The sequence below is a fragment of the Nerophis ophidion genome, linkage group LG06 (genome assembly GCF_033978795.1).
Source record: "Nerophis ophidion isolate RoL-2023_Sa linkage group LG06, RoL_Noph_v1.0, whole genome shotgun sequence".
Classification (NCBI taxonomy): Eukaryota; Metazoa; Chordata; class Actinopteri; order Syngnathiformes; family Syngnathidae; genus Nerophis; species Nerophis ophidion.
Genome location: NC_084616.1, coordinates 26,148,223 through 26,172,168, shown reverse-complemented (window position 1 = coordinate 26,172,168; position 23,946 = coordinate 26,148,223). Strand labels below are relative to the sequence as shown.

General features: G+C 39.8%; 1 protein-coding gene across 6 annotated transcripts in view; it reads left to right on the top strand.

Annotated features, from left to right (window-relative positions):
* Window positions 1-23,736, top strand: part of frmd4bb (FERM domain containing 4Bb) — a 60,141-nt gene extending 36,405 nt beyond the window's left edge. For 2 of the 6 annotated variants that reach the window (XM_061903203.1, XM_061903204.1), the window contains exons 11-23: window positions 2,366-2,452; window positions 3,436-3,512; window positions 5,207-5,345; window positions 5,422-5,563; window positions 6,015-6,148; window positions 6,867-6,983; window positions 8,132-8,360; window positions 8,439-8,492; window positions 8,581-8,722; window positions 8,865-9,032; window positions 9,151-9,920; window positions 11,085-11,223; window positions 12,452-12,667. In XM_061903203.1, coding sequence (XP_061759187.1) covers window positions 2,366-2,452; window positions 3,436-3,512; window positions 5,207-5,345; window positions 5,422-5,563; window positions 6,015-6,148; window positions 6,867-6,983; window positions 8,132-8,360; window positions 8,439-8,492; window positions 8,581-8,722; window positions 8,865-9,032; window positions 9,151-9,920; window positions 11,085-11,223; window positions 12,452-12,647 — 2,394 coding nt within the window. In that variant the 3' untranslated portion in view covers window positions 12,648-12,667. Of the gene's footprint in view, window positions 1-2,365; window positions 2,453-3,435; window positions 3,513-5,206; window positions 5,346-5,421; window positions 5,564-6,014; window positions 6,149-6,866; window positions 6,984-8,131; window positions 8,361-8,438; window positions 8,493-8,580; window positions 8,723-8,864; window positions 9,033-9,150; window positions 9,921-11,084; window positions 11,224-12,269; window positions 12,668-14,361; window positions 14,488-19,150 lie in introns of those variants that run through there. The other 4 variants (XM_061903208.1, XM_061903209.1, XM_061903205.1 and 1 more) reach the window with 4 other exon arrangements.
* Window positions 23,737-23,946: the final 210 nt, after the last annotated feature.

Sequence of the window (23,946 nt, the reverse complement as noted above, 5' to 3'; positions counted from 1 at the left end):
TTACTGCACCTTAACAGTAATCTGAACACAGAAGTGAAGCAACACCCATCTCTAAAACGACACGCACAGCAGGCGTTTTATATGTCTCCTCTTTTCGTGGCGAAAAATGGTCCTTTCTTGTCAGGAGAAGAACTTGCTATGGCTTTGAACCTGATATTTCCATAAAGTATACTTTCTTTTGTCCATTTCTGCTCGCTTGTGGCTCATCAGTAGCAAGTGAACTGCAGCCAATCCCCACCGCTACGGCACGGCTCGAGGGTCAAAAAGGAAGTCTTCACGATAGTTGGGTGTTAAAAAAATGAGTGATGATATTGAAATTTATAGTTAATGTGTTATTATCGTGTTAACTTTGTTGTATATATATATATATATATATATTTATATATGTATATATATATATACGTATGAATATATATATATGTATATATGTATGAATGTATATAAATATATACGTATGTATCTTTGTATATATGTATATACATGCATGTATGCATATATATATATAATTATGTATGTATTTATATATATATATATATATATATATATATATATATGTGTATATATATATATACAGTATGTATATACTATATATATACACGCACATATTTATAACTTATTTTCTGTGTCTGTCTGCAAGTTGTTCATTTGTGGCGACGTCCCCAGGTGGCAAATTAAACCATGCCCCACCCTCCACAGAAGTATCATACTTAAATGAAAATTTACACAGTTAAATATATATCTTAAAGGAGAACTGCCCTTTTTTTGGAATTTCACAAATTCGTTCACAATACTTCTGAGACACATTTTAGCATTTAAAAATTGTCTCGTTCTTGTTGGCTATCAATGCAGCTAATGGGAGCAATCAATTTCACCTTTAAATCACTTTAAATGTGCATTTAAAAATTGTCAACAATACTGTATAACAACCAAACTGTAGCGACTTGGGTATTGTAAGAGCAAACACTGAGGAACTCTATATTTAGCCTAGTAACACATTGGCGCGCTTCGATATTAGCTGTAAAAGCTAACTATGGCAAGAGATAAACCAGCTTCTATGTCAGCATGAGACCTGTTTGAGTTTGTAATGCACATTTCATGTTTTTTTTTGTTCGCAGCTAGCCAGACAGTGTATGGTATCCGTCATGATACACGTATAATGTGCTGCATGTATCATGATCAATGTAAAGTGTGACTAACTTGATGGAAGGTTGACTGTTTGGTCCAGCTGGCCGCAAACTTTTTTTCCCAGTTTTATTTGGGTAAGCGCTCCATTTATGTCGACATAGCTTGGCTTCAAATTCCAGATTTTGCAACTTTGAGTCACTTCACTCTCTTGGCTTCCGTCTGCTCCAGCTTTCCACAATCAGTAGTTCATCCTATACATCCAATATATTCAGATTCAAAAATATAATATTGTGAATCTTCATTTGTCGAAAAATAGTTGTATTTGTTGTTTGTTACCGTGATTACAACACACACACCTTTGTTTCTGGAAGAAGGAAGACATGGTAAATATTGTACATATTACATATAATTGTGAACGTGTTTGTTACTACATTATTTATATATATATATATATATATATAAATATATATATGTATATCTATAAATATATATATATATATATATATATATATATATATATATATATTTGCAGTGTGTATATAAAATGTTGATGGAGGGTTTTGACGTTGTTTTCGAGGGCTTTTAAGGCGGGAACGGGGACCCCCATTAGTCGCATCTTCCAAGCGTTTTTCATCATCTTTAAAACCAAAAAAAAGGTATGTGTTCTTGTATCCCATAATAATTGTGAACGATAGGTAAAATTAGTTTCCCTTTAAAGATATAGGTCATCGCTTTTTTTTTAAAGACCGGTCAAATTTAAACTTCATATAGATTCACCTGGTGACAACATTTTGCAGACCTGCACACTCGCTGATAGTTCCAGAACTGCAAAAAAAATCAATTTTTAATAGCATTTATATCCGTCACACTTCTGAGTTATTGTGCGGTTGTTTAAAGATTATATTAAATCCTACCTTCTCTTGTATTTCCTTAAATTCAGATCCTCCTCCTTTTGCTAGTCGCTTTACGTAATGTCCAAATAAGTATATCCACCTCACTGTGACGTCACAACTTAGCCAGACTGCAAGACACAGCGTTCAAAGTCATCCAAAACTGAGTGCTAACTCACACCAGAATGCATGAACCTTATGATTTGACGCTTGGGCATTGTTCAACATGCCCATCCAACATTGTAACAACATTAATAAGTCAGTAAAAAGGAACTTCTCATAGGTCCCCTTTAAGAGTGTTTGCACCATATGGGAGTTAAATCATTTGTCACCTTTTTCTCTTCTAATAGGACAAACAAGGGATGCCATGGTGGCTTGGCATCAGCTATAAAGGTATTGGCCAGTATGATCTACAAGATAAGCTGAAACCCAGAAAGGTAAATATTCCCCGATAGTTGAAGCTCTAACTTGGCTTGTCTGCATCACAATGAACAGCCGACATGACAGCACAGGACTCAGTCAGCGTGTTGAGTCATCAAACTAAATCAACAGCAGGAACTTTTAATGCCGTAAAATTCTGCACATGTGAGCCTGCTTTTGACTCTTATTTAGCTTGGCAGCTAATAGATGAGATGAGTCTGATGTGTCAACTATGGTATGCAGAATGTGACACAAGCATGTGCAGTGTAGTGCAATGAGATATGACAATGCGTCACATAAAAACAATTCATCTTGGTGGCCTGCATGCTATGGTTCAGTGTCACTTTGACAGCTGTTATGCAAGTGCCTGTTGTTTAAATGCAGGCCGTGAAGGGAGGGGAGGGAGCTGCTGATGTCAGAAGGTAGAGGGGGTCGGCTTTGGGCGTTAACATGCATGCACTGAGAATACCTGAGGAGGCAAGTCAAGAGCTGACATTGCACAGGACAAAGTAGGAGTTTGTGTTGACAGCAAAACTGAGAGGATTTGATAACTAAAACAAACAGGACTTTTGAAGATCCCTTACGGTAAGAATACTCTGAATAGTATTTTGTTGAACTGTTGTTGTTGTTTTGGAGTCACCTTGCCACACTTTGTTATCTAATGATTGGAATATTCCTCCGTGCATTCACATCTGTTGTAGTTTGCGTCTCATTGACCAGACAGTGCCGTTAGTCACCAGCTTGAACTGATTGTTCACTGGCATTATGGAGCACCTGGCTGATGAGCCATATAAAGTGCAGGGAGAGCCTGGGAGTTGAATGCCTGTATTATGACAGCACTGGTACAACAGACATTCCATATACAGTCTCGCTTTTTAATGATCAGCCGTAACACCTGCTTACGTGTTTCTTTCCCCCCCACTCTGAACAGTTGATGAATGTCATGGTCACATGGTCATACGTTTGTTTTGATGTGCTGTGTCTCTGTTGTGACCCTCAGCTTTATCAGTGGAAACAACTGGAAAATTTGTACTTCAGAGAGAAAAAATTTGCAGTGGAGGTCAACGATCCACACAGGTGAGTTTGGGTTGTTTTTACTTTATTTTGGAATGAATGATACATCCGGTTTTAAGGGGAAATGCTTTTTTTTTTTAAATTTTGCCTATCATTCCCTATCATTATTCACTAATCTTTTGTGAGCAACACAATACCTTTTCTGTGCATTCTAAATATTGAAAAACACGCCATTTAACAATACAGGCAATGGGATTCATCTACCTATAAAGCTCTCTAAAAATAACATAAACACAACGCCAAATTCACTATATTTACATGCCATGACCTGCATATTAACCGTGCTAGATGAGTATTGTAAGAGGCAACATCGAGTAATTACTTTTCATAACAGTGCCACAGCTAGCTACAGAGCTACATGCTGCTGAATTTTTCTGAGTTTGTGAAAGTTAATGTTGGATTACAGTATGTATCATGCCCAACACCTGAATAGTAGTTTGTCCATAAGCGAAAATGTTTTAATTTAAACTATTACTTGCAACTTATCCCGTACTTTTATGCTCCTATTGTCAATGAAATGATTAGTACGTAACATTAGATGATGATTTACAGTAGGGCCTGATCTTCTAAGATCCAAATACCATGCGCGAAACAGTGTGTGCAAGCTAAAAAGTTGCTTGCACTTTGTGTTACATGTGATCTATTTTTTCTTTTTGCGTATAGCAGCAGCTTTCTCCATGGACACACTAATCACTGCACATTCATGTTATCATACTCCTCCCTGTGACGCTTTGCTGTGTTTAAAACCTGCAGCATTTATATATGTACCACTTTTTCTGGGCATTTTAGAAGCAGTCAACAGTGCATCTACAATGAAACACAAAGCCAAATGTCCCGTTGTGGTAATATTTCAGCTTCAAATCGGATAAGCAATATGAGTCCATCAATACAGATGGAACTACATAATAGTTTAAAGTCGAAATGTTCTTTTGTTCTTCTTTCTCTACGTTGTGAACTGTGTTGTAATAGAAACACAAGAAATAAGAAATAAACAAGTTTTCCTCTCTTACTGTAAAGGCAGAATAAACTTTGAAAACAAAGTTTTAAGAACGCTCCAGCTGTGTTCAACCAATCAGCGTTTGACAGCAAAGCACACCCCTCTAAGGTTCCTGGGAATTCCCAAAAGTCCACCTTGTTTATACAGGAACTAAAAATAGTGTTACAACTGTGTAGTGGTAACACTGAGGGTACTTTATCTACTCGGGTAAATGGGAACAATTCCGGTGGAAAAAGACTTAATGCGCACTAAAAAGAAGATCTGGTAATGCCTAAAATGACCAAAATACTCTTAGGTATTACATGCTGCGATGAGGTGGCGACTTGTCCAGGGTGTACATCGCCTTCCGCTCGATTGTAGCAGAGATAGGCACCAGCGCCCCCTGTCACCCCAAAGGGAATAAGCGGTAGAAATGGATGGATGGATGAATGGATGGTATTACATGTTATTATGAATGTGCCTATTTCTACATTGCATGCATACTTACAGGATGTATATATAACATTGTTGGATGTTTTCGAGCGTTTTACAGGCAAAATATATCATATCTCCATTGCCTTTGTTGTTGGCTGCTTCTCACCAGCAGTTTTTTTACGATTTTGAATGCACAGAAAAGACAAACAAGTGTTTATAAATAATACAATTCCCCAAAAAGTGCAGTTCCCCTTTAAAACTAAGCAACATGAATGTTTCATTTCAGAAGAGCAGTAACCAAGCGGACCTTCGGACAGACGGGCCTTCTTATCCACACTTGGTATGCAAGCCACTCTTTGATTAAAACTATTTGGGTCATGGCTATTAGTCAGCACCAGTTCTACTTGGACAGAAAGCAAAGCAAAGTAAGTGTCCGTTACACTGCAATTTACATCTCCAAAAAGAGTAATTTGTCTAATGTTTCTTCCTTCTTTCTTTCAGACTAAACTAGGAGCATCAAAAAGCTTGGAGGAAATTGCCATGGATCTTACAGAGCATCCAGGGGCAAAGATAAGCAAACTTGGAGAGTCAGTCCTGAAAAATAACTTAATAACGGCCAGCAATGGGAGCCTGGTATCGACAGGTTAGATATACTTTCATTTGCTAATGCGTTTCGAAACTTCCCTCTTTTAAGTTAAAGTTAAAGTACCAATTATTGTCGCACACACACACACGAGGTGTGGCAAAATTATTCTCTGCATTTGACCCATCACCCTTGGGAGCGCCCAAGAATCATTTTTGGTGATTTAACCCCCAATTCCAAACTTTGATGCTGAGTGCCAAGTAGGGAGGTAATGGGTCCCATTTTTAAAGTCTTTGGTATGACTGGGCCGGGATTTGAACTCACAACCTACTGATCTCAGGGTGGACACTAACCACTAAGCTTTTCTTAAAGCAACGCTCATTTTTTGGATTATCTTTTGGTGGGTATATGTAGCGAATATCATAATGTATGGATGAATTCAAGGCTGAATAGTCATGAGCTTATTGAAGGCATAAAGAAAAATAGTCCAATGTTTGTCTTTGCTTCCCAGGTTCAGCTGACTCAGAAATGAGTGAGGAGCAGAAGAAAGAAAAACTCACAGAGCTAAGAAAAAAAGAGCAGGAGATTCAAGATATTTTGGCCAAGAAAACTAAAGAACTAAAGAAAATTTGTCTGCGAGAGGCGGTGAGTTGTTTTGTTTTATTTGCCTTTTTCCTTGATCATGTCAACTTGATTTAGTGTATTAGCTTCAGTTGACAGTATATATTTAGTTGTTATTGAGGATCTGTTCAATGGCTGATTTTTGGACAACAATGGAATCATGAGGCATTAAGTATTAGATGTTGTTGAAGTTGCCCTATACTGGAGTTCATCACCTTAAAAACATCTGTATTTGTTCGCCTGCTAAGCTTGTGAGTTGAATCAACTTCTAAGTCACTGTGATTGATGGAAAATAGAAATGTGTGTTTTATGTATTAGTGATGAATGTGTGATGTATACTCATGTCTAAAAGGGAACACATCCTGGCTGGTTTAGTGTCCAGTAATAAAGTGGACATGGACACTAATTCTGGCTATTCCACCAACAGTATAGACTACTGAAGTAGATGGTTGTGTCATCATTGCATTTTATCGTTTGTAACAATCATGATCCAGCACCTGAGCTGTCATTCTCTTTGGCTAATTGTGCTGCCATTTATATATGGTGTTATTACAATATGACTGACAATATGCTACATAAAATGTTTGCAGTAGATCCAGGTAAATTGGAGCTGAACATTTTCAATAACAGGCCTGCTGGGGATATTCAGTCTCCGTAAGAGACCCCATAAGAGTCTAATTAAACTGACAAGATGGATGGTTTCTGCTCCAACATTCATTAAAGTGTAATTTTGTGTTGTCAGGAGCTTACTGGCAAGCTGCCAAAGGAGTACCCTTTGTCTTCAGATGAGCGACCGCCACTGGTCAGACGGCGAGTTGGCACCGCTTTCAAGTTGGACGACCTTTTCCCTTACAATGAGGTCTGTGTTTCACAAAAGTATCTTAGGACAGCATCACCTGCCTTTTGTTATAGTAGAACATACCTTACTTAAATATATATTTCACAAGGAGGTAAATTGTTTTAAAAAAAAAATATTGATGAATGAATGAATGAGCCTTTAGAGAGAGAAACCTTTTAAAAGAACAAATGTGCTCTCATTTAAAAGGACATTATACACACCAATTTCACATACTTGATGTGAAAGAATGTCTGAATATATTTTCAGTAAGAACAGTCTTGGGTGTAATAGTGTAAAATGTTAATTAAGGCCACATTTCCACAAAGAGGAACAGTTTAGGCGATTGTTAAGGGCCCTAGGCTTTTTTGTGGCCCTAAACATTTTGTTTGTGGCGCCATTTTTGTCTTTATTATTACTTGTGTAACACACTAGGGCAGACCTGGGCACATTACTGCCTGTGGGTCGCATGCGGCCCGTCAAGATTGTCAATTTGACATGCGGGACGTTTCCACATAATTTTTTGTTTGGATACTATATTTTTGGGGGAAAAGTTTTCGCCACAATATAAAGGTAAATGCTTCGGTCATTTTAGAATTACGGCCGTAAATCTGTCACAATGACAGCGTTTAAAGCTATTTTGAATGAACAATTATCTCTATGGGCTTTTGAATGGACATGGCTGCCATGCTAGCAAACTGAATCAAATCCATTTCAAATAATATGTTGATTCACGGTTGAATAGAAGTTTAGCAGAGACAAAATAAGATTGTAGTCATGAGGTCATTCAGTCCATCAAAGTCATACAAACACCTGCAGAGCACGACAACAACGATAAGGATCATCTTAAAATGACCGGTCGTCATAATCATGTGGCTCCCCTAGTTGTTGTGGCCCCAAACTACCGCATAGAGTGTAACGTCAATAGTGGTAATATCATTTCAGCTTGTGAAAAAGGCATATTGAAAAGGGGACATTTTTGCATCCTTTAAAATGGAAATATTGAAAAATGTGTGCTATAATATGACTAAAACAGACTACAAAGTGGAACCTGGAAGAAGAGTCAATCATTGCTGCCTTTTACCTGCGCTAAGCATGAAGACAATAACAACTTGTTTTCACTGCTGTTGGTTTTTGTTAGTTCTTATATTTGTTTGCTGCTTCTGTTGCAGGATCCTTTCCTGAGAAATCTGGAGAGTAGATTTGCCCTTCAGCGGAAGATTGTTGAAGCGGCTAAAAAGCTGGCCAATGAGCCAGAGCTGGGTAAGACAGTCAAGAAGAAAAGGAGGAGAAACTGTTTGGATGCCATGCACAACCTCCAGCAGATAGAGGATGAAATGAACCAGTACAGAGTCAAGAATGGGAAGAAGCCCACCCAGCGAGCCTCAATAATCATAGCAGGTATGGAGCTGATACGGTCACCACTTGAATGCTTCTGCTGTGTCCAGTTAGTGTGAGGTTGTTTTATCTTTTCTCCAGATGAACTCATGCAATCAGATTGTAGCTCCTTGTCCAGTCTTCCGCTGGAAGACGGTGAGTTTGCCAACACACATCCTTGTGCGCCTCATGATTCCATCTGCAATAATGCAGTGTTCAAATCATCCTGTTGGGTTGTTTACAGATGACTCAGATAGTGCCAGTCAGCGGCCACGGTCAAGGTCTGTGCAAGACTCCCCTCAGTTCAGCCCTTTGTGCTTGCTTGAGGCGGAATATGACGTGGACAGGCAAGCATCTCCAAGGGAAAATACCAAAAGCCACAACAGGTGAGGCTTTTTCATACTGACTGAGCTGTTTTTGGAACCAAACCACAACCTATTTGGCTGTTATTGCTTTGTTGTGTTTGAGTCCACTTTCTGTTGCCAGCCTTGCTTTTTAATCATCTCCCCCATTGCCACAACCCTGTAGATTAGTTTTGGAAGGCCAAGAAGCTTTCCAAAACTACCACAATCCAAGAGAGGTCTCCTCCACCCACAGTAGTCCTTATAAAACCCTCCCCAGGCCTCCCAGAGACCCACGCAGCATGCCCCCCACACCTGTTATGACGCGCAATGCCTACAGCAGCAGCCAGCTCAGGTGTGGTCACAGCTCCCCAGCATCCTCAACACCGATTTTGGTTCTCATTAAAACCCCTTAAAAATGTTTCAGTATATTTATTACCAGTTAAACGTTACAAGATGTGCCATCTTCCTAGGTCTGAAGGCTTGCACCATGGCTTCAGGACTCGTAGTGGAAGTTTGGAGTCGCGGCTGAGGAAGGATGGAGACCTGGAGAAGCCTGTTTTCACCTTGTCACCAGCCCACCGCAGCAACAGTACAGAGGTGTTGGAGGATTGTTCTTCCTACACCAGTCAGTCCAGTTTGGACTTTTGCGGGGCAGGACATTCCCACTACAGTACGTTGGATTCACGAAACTCCACCATGCATCGTCTTCACCGCAACGTCGAAGTGTACGGAAACACAGGCAGCATGCCCAACTTAGTACAGCACCATTCTGGTTGTAGTTACGCCTGTGAGACCTCAGCGCATTATCCACCCAGTGCCTACTATGTCTCCGGCTGCCCGTGTTCCGACATGGAGCCTTACTCTAACGGGGCTTACGTGTATGAGAATGATGTGGAAGGCCACTACAACGTCAACCCGTCTTATCAAGTGAATGGCTACCACGGACACGACAGATTTCGACACTATGGTTCTGATCGAAAAGACAGCCTTTCCCAGAACCCGTACGCAACTGTGAGACCGCCAAGGAACAGAGAGGGGCCCAGAAATGAACTTTTGGCCAAGAACATGCAAAAGGCCATGGTGGCGGAACATTTGAGGGGCTGGTATCATCGGAACCGGAGCCACAGGGAAGGCGGGAGGACAGGATACGACTTTGACTGCGGCTCTCAGCTCAGCCTCGGATACCAGACCATGCCAGCGGCCTTCTGCCACTCCAGTAGAACCACCTCTTTCTCATCCGGTGAGATTATACCCATTGGTAGTTTTCCAATCAGTGTATCCGCATGAACAGAATTGTTTACAAAAAGGTTCAATTTGCAGCATATATTACCACTACTCCTGTCCAAAAGCAGAACCTAGTAACTCACTTCTAGAGATACCCTTGAGATACTATGTTTTTCTGTTGTATCCATGCGCTTATGTGGTAGTTGCTAGGTCCCGCCATGCACGTAACAGCTTACTTACGGAACAAATTACAATATCGCATACACTAATGTAAAGCATATCACCTAGTAACTCCATGTTATTGTTGCTCGTCAAAAATGACTTTTATCAGGCTTGTAATTGCTAAAAGATAATGAAAGCCTTTTAAACAACACTGAAGTAAATGGCATTTTTTTTAATCTAATCAGACAAATTCAATGTTCATCTTTCAAAAACTACAGTACACTCACAATAAATTAAACGCTCGCAGATGTTCCAGATCCTTTGTTTTGAACAAAAAGTGTAAAAGTGGACCTGTGATGATTTTTCTCTTTTCTGAGTTATAAATATTGATACAATGTTGGGTACTCCTGTTAAATAATGCCAAAGCGTCAAATCATAAGGTTCATGCATTTCCTAATAACTTTAGACGGGAAAAGATGGCATCATTGTGACATTTCTACTTGGTTTCCTGGAATGTGCATAACAACACGGACGTGTGACATAAGTGCTGCTAAATGCAGCTTATTTAAATACAGTTCTGTGCAGGTGTGGCTAATGTTGTGACCGGGTGAACCTATATAATGTTTATGAAGTTTATTTTTGACCTTGTTCGGAAAATAAAAAATAGCGGTGACGTTCGTCTTCAAAATATATATTTAAACAGTGTACATTTTCAAAAGATACATTTCAATACTTTTTTTGAGGGGCAGAGGTGGTTTCATTTTCAATCTGGAAACGCCTCCACAAACAAACGTCTTGCAGACACATGCAGAAAGCAGGTTTTGAATGGGACTATGGAGCAAAATGTACTTAAAATCTAGTTTAAATCATATCCAATACACATTATCTATACCACAAGGACGTGTTTTAAAAATAGATTCAAATCATCTATGGTGCGTGTGTGTAGTCATAGCTGTGAAAACAATTTGCATAAGTTATGTTACAATGAAGCCTGCTTTTGGTTTGGTCTCACTTGCAGTGTCGTCCGTGGAGAGTGCAGGAAACTGGCGCAACCAGCTGGCGGTGGGCCTGTCTGAGTATGACACAGCTGACACACCTCAGTTCTCTCAACATGCTAGTCGTCCTGCAACATACAATCGCAGTCCCACACACAACAGGTAAGGCATAGTATTTTATTTTATTTTATTTTGTTTAGGTGGGTACGCTTCTGTCAATTCCATAGAAATGAAAATTCCATGGAAGTAAGGATACATGGAATGGTCAATGAGGTTCTTTTTATTCTCACCTCCAATAACAAAATTGACGTGGCGGCGTGGCGCAGTGGAAGAGTGGCCTTGCGTAACACGAGGGTCCCTGGTTCAATCCCCACCTAGTACCAACCTCGTCACGTCCGTTGTGTCCTGAGCGAGACACTTCACCCTTGCTCCTGATGGGTGCTGGTTAGCGCCTTGCATGGCAGCTCCCTCCATCAGTGTGTGAATGTGTGTGTGAATGGGTAAATGTGGAAATAGTGTCAAACCGCTTTGAGTACCTTGAAGGTAGAAAATCGCTATACAAGTACAACCCATTTATCATTTATTATTTGAATATTTACATGATCCTAAAATATACTAACTGTACATTCGTTGATATTTCACTGATTTTCTTGTCTTTTTTTCTTTTCCGAATAAAATTTAGGCTGGTATCGGTGATACCAATCCAATAACAATACTTTGTGCAAACAGCAAATATGTCTGCTAAAATTAAAAAAGTTGTGTATTTCAAATAATAACATGTCTCATAGCATAAAGAATAAAAGACCGTTATTTATTTAATTCAAACCTTTAATTATACAGTATTGAAGTAGTGGCATGAATACCAATATATCCAAGCGAATAAAACAGAAAAAACAGAAGAATCTGATACGAAGTACAATGGTGTTTCAAACCATAAAAAATATTTTTAGTATTATTAGGAAATACCATTAGCATAGAAACTATCCATCCATCCATCCATCGTCTTCCGCTTATCCGAGGTCATTCACAATTTACATGAACATGTTACCGTAAAAATTCTGGATGCGTACTGAAAATATCACTCAATAAAAGGCATCCAACATTGATACTTTGCCACATTCTCAAGTTTAGTTACCATTACTTTTTTAACACCGTGTTACTATTAATTATATACATTATCTCAAATAACTCATTGTGGGGAGGCGCAGCCGACAGGCCGACGGCGGGGCAGGGCACGCTGCAGCCCTGCCCAAGATGGCGGCAAGAAGGCGGAGAATGCGGATGAGCGGGGAGGCGGGTCGTGCTGGAAGCGACGCTGCCGCAATCAAATTCAGGTGCGTAGATCGCGCACTGGCTCTCAATTGACATTTCTCCTCTGGCTGTATAAAAGGGGAAAAGGAGGAGGGATCAGGGCAGAAGGAGTAGGAGAACCAGCAGCAGAACCTGAAGAGCGAGAACGACCGAGAGCGAGCCGAAGACAGCGGCGAAGACTCAGCCGACTGAAAGCGAGCGAGGAGCGAGCAGGAGCGGAGCAGCTGAAAAGCGATCTGACCATAAGACAAAGCTTGTGTTATTTGAAAAAATAAACAATAGTCAAACCTGCAAAGCAGTGTCGTTCCTGAATGGTCCATGCAACCCGCACGACGACGGCATAAGTGTGTCACACTCAAGTATAAAAAGTATCGATATTTAGATTTCAGAATCGATCTTGGCTGGGGACAGGGAAGTCTTGGCTTCCCTGCTTAGGCTGCTGCCCCCGCGACCCGACCTCGGGTAAGCGGAAGATGATGGATGGATGGATGGATCTTACATCATAAATATCTGGTATCAGTGGTATTAATATTTCAGTATCGACCCGCACATACTGTAACTACTGTACATTGCTGCAGCACCTTTATTCAGGCTCTCTTGGCTTGCCGCCATGTTTCCACTGAGCAGTCATAGTTTGTCTCTTTAAGCTGCTCTCTTGAAAGCCCTGTCAGAACTGATTGGTCAGCCTGACCATCTCCACAAAGAAACCTTCAGCACGTCATGTAAACTACTTTTAGTAGAGATGTTCTATTACACAAAATAAATTGTGTAACAAAGTTCTTGCTTTGCAGATCCTTGCTATTCACGAGAGTTTGCTTCCAAGATCCTCGGCAAGTGTAATGTAATGCAGGTGTGACCCGCCTGGTTCAGCCCTTGTTTCCGTTCCGGTCGGGGCTCAAACCTGGGTCTGATTGAGAGTGAGAGAGTGAGGCATCGAGTTAAAAACCCTACCTGTCAACGTAATGTCCAGTTTATGCTGTTAATGTGTTAGGGAATGAGGTTTAGCAATGTACACTCTCTGGCCTCCTTCACAAATGCACTCATAAAGAGCCCTAAAAATGCCCATTTTTTTAATACTCAAAACCCCATAATTTTTACCAATTTTTAATTCAGTTTTAAAAATGTACAAACTATTTGAGATATACAGTATGATACCCACAAAACATGCAGTTACACAACAGCACGTCTTGTCAAAGCATCTTCCTTCAAGGAAATGTTGAGTGAAGTGACTTGGGAGTGAGCACTTTATGCCGGATTTACAGTGTAGTGGCAGTACTCTTTTTCTTTTTTTTGTGCTACCAAAATCAATATATATTTAAGTAAGCATGCAAAACTTTTAACAATGTATACCAGAGAAAAGAGAAAAAGTGCCACATTTGATACACAATTACATGGAGCGTTGTCTTAATCGGAGCTCATACCTCAAAAAAAAAAAAAAGGGATCCTTCTTATACAGTAGCATCTACGAAGGAAGAACTTTACTGATTTTTTTTTCAATATACGGGTGTAGCCATGGATTATTATAGTAATCGAGTATTCTATTGATTAGTTTGTTCGATCAATCGAATTATTGGATAAATCACACTTTTGTGCATTGATGTATTTTAAGAAAAATAGTTGAAATAAATACTTTTTTTTTTGCTTGCCATAACTTTCATTCTTTTTTCAATATTAAAATTGCATTTTTAACATGAGTGTATTAATAATGAAAACAAAAACCTCTCCACTCTTTGCCAACACACGACTGATTTAATGTGTGTGCTATTGCAGCGGACGCGCTGCAACCATGCGGTCCGGATTTGATACATTTCATTAGTTAGATTTGTTGTATAAACGAAGTAAAAAAAACCTAATTTTTTTCTGATCAAATTAATCATTGTAGCCTTAATTGACAAGCACTTGTATTGTGTTTATTTGACATGAAATATCTTGTATTTTCTTATCTGCCTCCACCAGTTCTTGTCCTCTGATTAATGCTCATGTGTGCAGATGTTCTCCAGAAAGCAAAGTTTCGAGGTCTGACACAAAGCCTAATAAATGTGAGTCAGTTGAGGTGGTTGGTGCTGAGGCCATTAGAATGGATGAAGCATCAGACAACCAGTCTAGCACTTAAGGGTGAGACCAAGCCGGTAGATTTGTGTCGTGTTGCCACCACTCTTATTCTTGTTTCATCTTCATCAGCGTGCTCATTATGAAACCATCCACCTTTTTTGGGTTGAAAGTTTTTTTTTGCATTACCATATAATTTTGATTCATGCATCCACCCTGCAAATCTGGAAAAACGGCTCAATACGATGAAATATAAGTACCATATATTGTGCCTTTTTTGTGAGAATGTATATTATTGCTGCACTGACAACAAAAATGTGTGATGTATATATTTATATTTATTTAAAATGCATCCGGAAATTATTCACAGCGCTTCACTTTTCCCCACAAAATGGAAACAATTCATGTTTGTCCTCACAATTCCCCATAATGACAATGTAATGAGTTGTAAAATGTATTAATTATAAAAAACGTATATGTACATCGGTATTTGCAGACTTTGCTCAATACGTTGTTGATTCACTGTTGGCAGCAATTACAGCCTCAAGTATTTTCATATTGGAATTAGAATTAGGTTGAGATATAACAAAATATTGAAAACATAAAGCGCTATTAATACTTTTTGAAGGCACAGTAATACAATTTACAATATACAATTTACTTTTTGACAATCTACACCAGGGGTCACCAACGCGGTGCTGCAGGCACCAGGTAGCCCGTAAGGACCAGATGAGTTCCAAAAATAGCAGCACTTACCAGTGAGCTGCCTCTATTTTTAAAATTTTTATTTACTTGCAAGCTGGTCTCGCTTTGCTCGACATTTTTAATTCTGAGAGACAAAACTCAAATAGAATTTGAAAATCCAAGGACATACTGTATTTTAAAGACTTGGTCTTCATTTGTTTAAATAAATTCTTATTTTTTTTACTTTGCTTCTTATAACTTTCAGAAAGACAATTTCAGAGAAAAAAATACAACCTTAAAAATGATTTTAGGATTTTTAAACACATATACCTTTTAAATTCCTTCCTCTTCTTTCCTGACCATTTAAATCAATGTTCAAGTATTTTATTGTAAAGATACATACATTTTAATTTCTTCATTTTAGTTTGTTTTTTCAACGAAGAATATTTGTGAAATATTTCTTCAAACTTATTCTGATTAAAATTTAAAAAAATTATTTTGGCAAATCTAGAAAATCTGTAAAATAAAATTTAAATCTGAGTTATTTGGTGACGAACCCCAAGATGCAGAGATGGAGGCAGGCATTGAATGGGAAAACATGGTTTTAATTTAAAATACTACAACAAACAAAGGGTACAAACAAAAAGCACGCACTTGGGCGGATATAACAAACTAAGGGCTATGAACAAACAAATCGGAAGCAGGGAATAAAAAACAGTAAGCTGCAAAACACCTACCAAATATAGCTTACCGCTACGCTGCATTCACACGACCAGTAGGAGTGACAAGTAGAAAATGACATTGACACGACAATACAATGATCCAGCCCTGACTGGAGGAACAAAGCAGGCCAAATAGGAGCCGGCTGATTGACATCAGGTGTTACCAGATGCCAATCAGCCGCAGCTGAGTGAAAACAGGACACAGGAAGCCGAACCAAAATAAGAGCACTAGACAGGAAATACTAAACACAGAGGAAACAAACAAATGCAGAGAAAAAAACTAAAACGTAGTCAAACTGTCAGAGGAAAGCCTGACAGTAGCCCCCCCTCCCATAACGGGTACTAGACGTTTTACAAACCCTCCCCCCTAGAAAAAAAAACAGTCTAAAGTCAAGGGAGGGTGGAGGGAGGACAAGGTGGTGGGCCGCCAATGTCCCCACACCCAAAGGGGAAGAGTCAAGTGGCGACGGCGACTGGAACGCCACTGCCAGTTGTGAGGCGGTCGCCCATGAAATGACCACCTCTGTGGCCGACAGGTGTATGGTGGCGCCCCCCCCCGCTACTGGCCCACCTGAGTGCGTGGTGGCGCCCCCCCGCTGCTGGCCCACCTGAGTGCGTGGTGGCGCCCCCCCCGCTGCTGGCCCACCTGAGTGCGTGGTGGCGCCCCCCCGCTGCTGGCCCACCTGAGTGCGTGGTGGCGCCCCCCCGCTGCTGGCCCACCTGAGTGCGTGGTGGCGCCCCCCCCGCTGCTGGCCCACCTGAGTGCGTGGTGGCGCCCCCCCCGCTGCTGGCCCACCTGAGTGCGTGGAGGAGTCTTCTGGCCCACCTGAGTGCGTGATGGCGCCGTAGGTTGCAGACCCACCGGAGGTGATGGCGCCGTAGGTTGCAGACCCACCGGAGGTGATGGCGCCGTAGGTTGCAGACCCACCGGAGGTGATGGCGCCGTAGGTTGCAGACCCACCGGAGGTGATGGCGGCGTAGGTTGCAGACCCACCGGAGGTGATGGCGGCGTAGGTTGCAGACCCACCGGAGGTGATGGCGGCGTAGGTTGCAGACCCACCGGAGGTGATGGCGGCGTAGGTTGCAGACCCACCGGAGGTGATGGTGGCGTCTGCCGGCCCACAGAAGATGGCACCGTCTGTTGTAGACCAACTGGAGATGATGGCGCTGTAGTTTGCAGACCCACTGGAGGTGATGGCGCCGTAGGTTGCAGACCCACCGGAGGTGATGGTGGCGTCTGCCGGCCCACCGGAGATGATGGTGGCGTCTGTTGCAGTCCAACTGGGACGGGAAGTAGCTGTGCATCCCCAGCTGCACAGCCACTGATAGCCCCCCTCAAGGGGCGGCTCCAAGACTTCCCCAGATAGGCCCACAGTCAACAGGGGTGGGTGGAAGAGGGCTTGAAATGCGGCCGAACTTCTTTTTAAATTAGCCATTAGCTCTAGCGCTAAATTAAGCCTCTCCGCCATGGACAACTCTTGTCGTATTTGGCTGGATCATTCTGTCAGAGTTATTTGGTGACGAACCCCAAGATGCAGAGATGGAGGCAGGCATTGAATGGGAAAATATGGTTTTAATTTAAAATACTACAGCTACAACAAACAAAGGGTACAAACAAAAAGCACGCACGTGGGTGGATATAACAAACTCAGGACTATGAACAAACAAATCGGAAGCAGGGAACAAAAAACAGTAAGCTACAAAACATCTACCAAATATAGCTTACCGCTATGCTGAGTTCACACGACCAGTAGGAGTGACAAGTAGAAAATGACATTGACACGACAACACAATGATCCAGCCCTGACTGGAGGAACAAAGCAGGTAAAATAGGAGCTGGCTGATTGACATCAGGTGTGACCAGATGCCAATCAGCCGCAGCTGAGTGAAAACAGGACACAGGGAGACAGACAGGAAGCCGAACCAAAATAAGAGCACTAGACAGGAACTAAGGACAGGAAATACTAAACACATAGGAAACAAACAAATGCAGAGGAAAAAACTAAAACGTAGTCAAACTGTCAGAGGAAAGCCTGACAAAATCTTATTTCAAAGTCTTTTGAATTTCTTAAAAAAATTTTGCTCTGGAAAATCTAGAAGAAATAATGATTTGTCTTTGTTAGAAATATAGCTGGGTCCAATTTGTTGTATATTCTAACAGAGTGTAGATTGGATTTTAACCTATTTAAAACATGTCATCAAAATTCTAAAGTTAATCTTAATCAGGAAAAATTTCTAATGATGTTCCATAAATTCTTTTTTAATTTTTTTTAAAAAGATTCTAATTAGCTAGTTTTTCTCTTCATATTTTTCAGTTGAATTCTCAATTTTAAAGAGTCAAAATTGAAGATAAACTCTGTTTCAAAATTTAATTTTCATTTTTTTTCGTGTTTTCTCCTCTTTTAAACCATTCAATTAAGTGTTTTTTTCATCATTTATTCTCTACAAAAAAGCTTCTGTAAAAGGAAAAAAAATGTACGACGGAATGACAGACAGAAATACCCTTTTTTTTTATATATACAGTCTATATACAGATTTATTTATTAAACGTAAATTGAGCAAATTGGCTATTTCTGGCAATTTATTTGAGTATCAAACTGGTTGGTAGCCCTTCGCATTAATCAGTACCCAAGAAGTAGCTCTTAGTTTCAAAAAGGTTGGTGACCCCTGATCTACACCCAAGCGACCGTCTTAAAAATGATTTTGTGTTCACACCATTTTTTATTTCCAGGTTACCCCTGAGTAACTCTGCATTAAAATCTGGGCACAATAAATAGTTTTCAGTCTAATTGAAATACCTGTTGTAGTTTGAAATGTTCCTGCAACACAACCGTCACAAGTAATGGCATGCTGCCAGTAAAGCAGGAGGGAATTTTCACTCCTTTACGCCTTGCTTATAAATCACTGTGTGCTTTCATCCTGATTTCCATCCATATTTTATCATAGCTGTGTGGATCAGTAATACAGTGGTGCCTCGACATGCAAGTTAAATTCATTATGTGACAGCTCGTAATTCAAAATACTCTCATCTGAATCACTTATCCCCTTTGAAATGAATTGAAAAGCCATTAATCCGTTCCGGGGCCCCCAAAACAGAACCTTTGTTGTTGTTTTTCTTTCACTTTACTCGGACCATTGGTTGGGAAAATGTAATGTTTCTCCATCTATCTATCTGTCTGACATAAGCTAATGCTAGCGAGCAAAACATTTGATAAGAGACGGCTCATATGTCAAAAAAAGGTATAAGGTGGGGCACTTGTAAATCGAGGTACCAGTGTAGTTCAGTTATTTAACATTTGATTGATTACTGCGTCTTCTTTCAGATTTCTCCTTGGCAGCTACATGAGCATCCAGTGAAAAGGACCAAAACACACTTTTGGAAACACACAAAAAAGCCATGACCATCAGCACATGAAGAGGATGACCTTTAAACAGAGACCCCCCCCACAACTAACCTCTGAACCCAGTGTGCCTTGGATTGGGAGGATTGTCAAGGCAAAACAGAATGTGTCTCAAAACTACGACATGTTGCACAACCACGCTCACTTAAATGTAGGCTTTCAAGGCGACATGTTTTTGTAGTAAATCTAACTTAGCGGTATATGTTATTTATTTTCCCCATTATCCACAATCCTTATGTGAGACAAGAAAACACATATTTCCCTTTTCTGTGCATTCTCAATCATAAAAAAACAAAACTAGTACCGTATTTTTTCGAAGTATAAGTCGCTCCGGAGTATAAGTCGCACCTGCCAAAAATCCATAATAAAGAAGGAAAAAAACATATATAAGTCGCACTGGAGTATAAGTCGCATTTTTGGGGGAAATTTATTTGATAAAACCCAACACCAAGAATAGACATTTGAAAGGCAATTTAAAATAAATAAAGAATAGTGAACAACAGGCTGAATAAGTGTACGTTATATGACGCATAAACTGAGAAGGTGCCTGGTATGTTAACGTAACATATTATGGTAAGAGTCATTCAAATAACTATAACATATAGAACATGCTATAAGTTTACAAAACAATCTGTCACTCCTAATTGCTAAATCCCATGAAATATTATATGTCTTGTCTCTTACGTGAATGAGATAAATAATATTATTTGATATTTTATGGTAATGTGTTAACAATTTCACACATAAGTCGCTCCCGAGTATAAGTCGCACCCCTGGCCAAACTATGAAAAAAAATGTGACTTATAGTCCGAAAAATAGGTTAATAGGCAACTAAGACTGCAGGAAATGAGGATATAGTCTGTTCCCCCCTTTAAAAAAAACCCTTCAATACTATTTTACATGCATACCACAAGTATGTAGGTAATGTAGTGACAGTCACCCTCTTTATGAAATGTAATATTTCTGGTATTTTGGTCATTTTAAGCATTGGTAGAACTTCTTCCTTGGGAACATTGATTTAACTTAAAAACGGTCGTGTTCGTTGCTATACGCTCTGTGTAATCAATGTCAACAACAACATAGATAGTACTTTTTGTGTTTGTTGACAATAAACGCAGACCTTGTGAGAGCCCAGCGTTATTATTTTGCACTATTGCCAAACGTCACAAATAAAAAAGTAAAATAATGATTCACAATTTCTGTTGATAGGAAGTTGTATCTTTCAGCACATGTGTTCTCCTTGAGCTGGTAAATTTAAAGTAACACTCAGTTTTCCGATTTAATATGCTTCCTAGCGATGTTGCGGTGGTTAATGCTGCGTTCCATTTGTTGAGAGCCTCAAGTTGGTAGTACGGCTGGGCGATATAGCCTTTTATTAATATCTCGATATTTTCAGGCCATGTCACGATACACAATATATATTTCGATATTTTGCCTTCGCCTTGAATGAACACTTGATGCATATAATCACAGCAGTATGATGATTCTATGTGTCTACATTAAAACATTCTTGTTCATACGTCATTAATATATGCTCATTTTAAACTTTCATACAGAGAGGGAAATCACAACTTAGTCAAATTACCAACATTTTATTTATTAACCAGTTATTAAGCAGTGGTACAAAAATTCAAGTCATTTCCAAAACAGAAACTGCACGATTGTCAGAGACATTTTAAAACAAGCTATGAGTGCACTTTTGTGCATGATGTCACTAAGATGACATATCAAAACAACACTAAATTAAAGTGTACTTTTTGTACAGAACGCCACAACAATAGTTTAAAACAAATAAAGTGCACTTTTGTGCATGATGTCAAACAAGATATTTCAATAACTGTCAAGTAAGAATTAGCTGCATAATAGGAAATCAAATAGTGTACCGGTATGTACTTCGCCATGTGGTAGGTTCCTGCGGACGTTATCTCCTTCTGGTATTGACTATTTTTTTCATACGGTGTTGATCTGGAAATAGTTGCTTCGGCATTTTGTTGGTGTGGCACCAAACGGAGATGTTGGCATGCGGAGTTTCAAGCACTCTTCATTCTCTAGCGAATGACTTTTCAAATGATGCTACACTAGCAGTGGTGCTACTTTTTGTAGCAACGTTTTTGCTGCATAATTGTTCAACATCTTCCCGCTTGAAGCCAAACCACCGCCAGCCGATGGATCCCGTGCTGTTTTTATTGGGAATGAGTTTTTCCTTTATTTGTTACCAGATTCGCACATTCTCTCCATAATATTACCACCCGCTGCGCACCTTTAGCATCACAGCTAATGCTACCATGTCGTTACTTCTCTGCTCCGCGGGAGCGTTTGATGTTACACACATGACATATGTAAGAAAGTGCGCTTGTTTTAAGTCTCTGTGAGAAGGAGAGACAAGAAAGAGCGGGAAACACATGCAGTGTAATGCCCGCAGCTAAAAGCAACTGCGTGAGAACGTATACTCGGATATCACGATATAGTCATTTTCTATATCGCACAGAGACAAACCCGCAATATATCGAGTATATTGATATATCGCCCAGCCCTAGTTGGTAGCTTGTGGATTTTCAAAGTTAACCGACTTCTCGGCTTGTGTTCACATCCTTCTACTATACAGGAGAGAGTCATGATTTATAATCTTGCATTCATTTTTCTTCACTCAAAGGCAATACAGCAGCAGCATAAACAACTCAAGTTCCTCCTTTTGGCGTGTCACAACTGTTTATAAGCAGCTAAAGCTAGCTAGTAGCTGGTTATTCGCTAGGCGATGTGTCACAACACCAGAAACGTAGTTCCTCGGTGCTCTTACAATAACAATGTTGCTATAGCTTGGTTATTAATATGCAGCTAACATCATGTATGGAGCGTTGTTGGCGGTTGTTAGCCACCTGGTACTAGCAGTTTTACAATATTTAGAAAGCACATAAAATGGATAGGTTTGTATTTTCTCTTCTTAAATAGGGACTGTGGATGATGGGCAAAATTCCAAAAAAACGTGCAGTTTTCCTTTTAAATGGATGCTGCAGATTGTGAAGGTGAATATAAGTTAATATGTTCATTAGAGCAGACTGTGTCGTCGATGAACTTTCATCCTGTCTTTCATTTAACATGAATGTATTCTGTCAATATTGTTAATAGTTTGTCATTTGTCGTCGTAAGTGCCGTGATGTGCTTTTTCAAATGCATGTAGAGAGTGTCAGTTTCATATGAAGAACTTTGATATGAAACGGACTCATAGGCATAGGAACCGGGGGGGACGTATACACCCTGCCACCCCAATATTAGAGACAAAGAGATTTGTCCCACCCAAAAATGATACCGCATAGAGAATAAAAAATGTTTGTTTTTGAAATCTTTAATTCTTGTGCTTTCATTTTGAAAGTGCAATAGCATACTTACTCCGCTTTCCTTGCTGACGAGAGTGGAAGGCAAGTGACGGCGATCATTAAAACGGGGTGCAGAGAACATTGCCTTAAATATGGCTTAGTTATAACTTCTGCCAGTTTATATTCATACCTAGTGTTTATTTATTTTTTATAAGAATAATGTCAGTGTGAGTAATGGCTACACAACACAAGGACGACACCTAATCATATTCGACCATTTGTCAAAACGTATAGTATGACATTATACAAAATATGTGTAAAATGTCTTATTAGGAGGATGATGGTACACAGAGTAATGAGGCAGTTGAAGTAAAGACAATTGGAGAAGGTCAGGTGAGGTCAACAATTACTGAAATATGTATTAGCCCATTGTTACTTAAAAAAAAAAACATTTTAACAATGAGATAATTAGTAAACCAGGGAAGAGATAGGTTTTTGGTACGATCATAGTAACAAAACAATATATTGTAGATTCAATCAATCAATCAATGTTTATTTATATAGCCCTAAATCACAAATGTCTCAAAGGACTGTACAAACCACTACGACTACGACATCCTCGGAAGAACCCACATAAGGGCAAGGAAAACTCACACCCAGTGGGACACCAGTGACAATGATGACTATGAAAAACCTTGGAGAGGACCTCAAATGTGGGCAACCCCCCCGCCCCCCTCTAGGGGACCGAAAGCAATGGATGTCGAGCGGGTCTAACATGATACTGTGAAAGTTCAATCCATAGTGGCTCCAACACAGCCGCGAGAGTTCAGTTCAAAGCGGATCCAAGACTGGATACTGTAATATACAGTATCCAGAAAGCAGATCAGGTGAAGACTGATGTCAAGTGGATTTTTTTAAGTTGCATTTTAATGATTTATTTAATTATTTCCACGGTTCTATCATATTTTGGGTTAGGTTATGAGTGTACTGTCATCCGTCATCTGTCCCACCCCAGAATCCCCCATGTTAAACTCATTCCTACGCACTTGCACAGATCACCGCCAAAAAACATATTCCCTTTTGTTTTCTCACACGTTTGTACATTCAGTCTGTAGTTCTCGGTATCTTGTTCTGTGTCATGATGAAATATTTTCCACTACGAAGAAGGATGTTAATAAATACTTGTGTGACTCATTAATGGCTGCTGTCATTGCTTAACAACTGCCCTTTATTATAAATACACTGATCTAGACAAGACATATACAATTAACAACATATATTTGGTAAACATCTTTAGGATTTTCAAAAAAATAATCATTTTATTAGAGGTTTTTTGCACTCCTGTTGTGTTGCCATCAGGCCTGAGAAAATAATCCACCTGCTGTTGTCAATCCTCCAGTTATC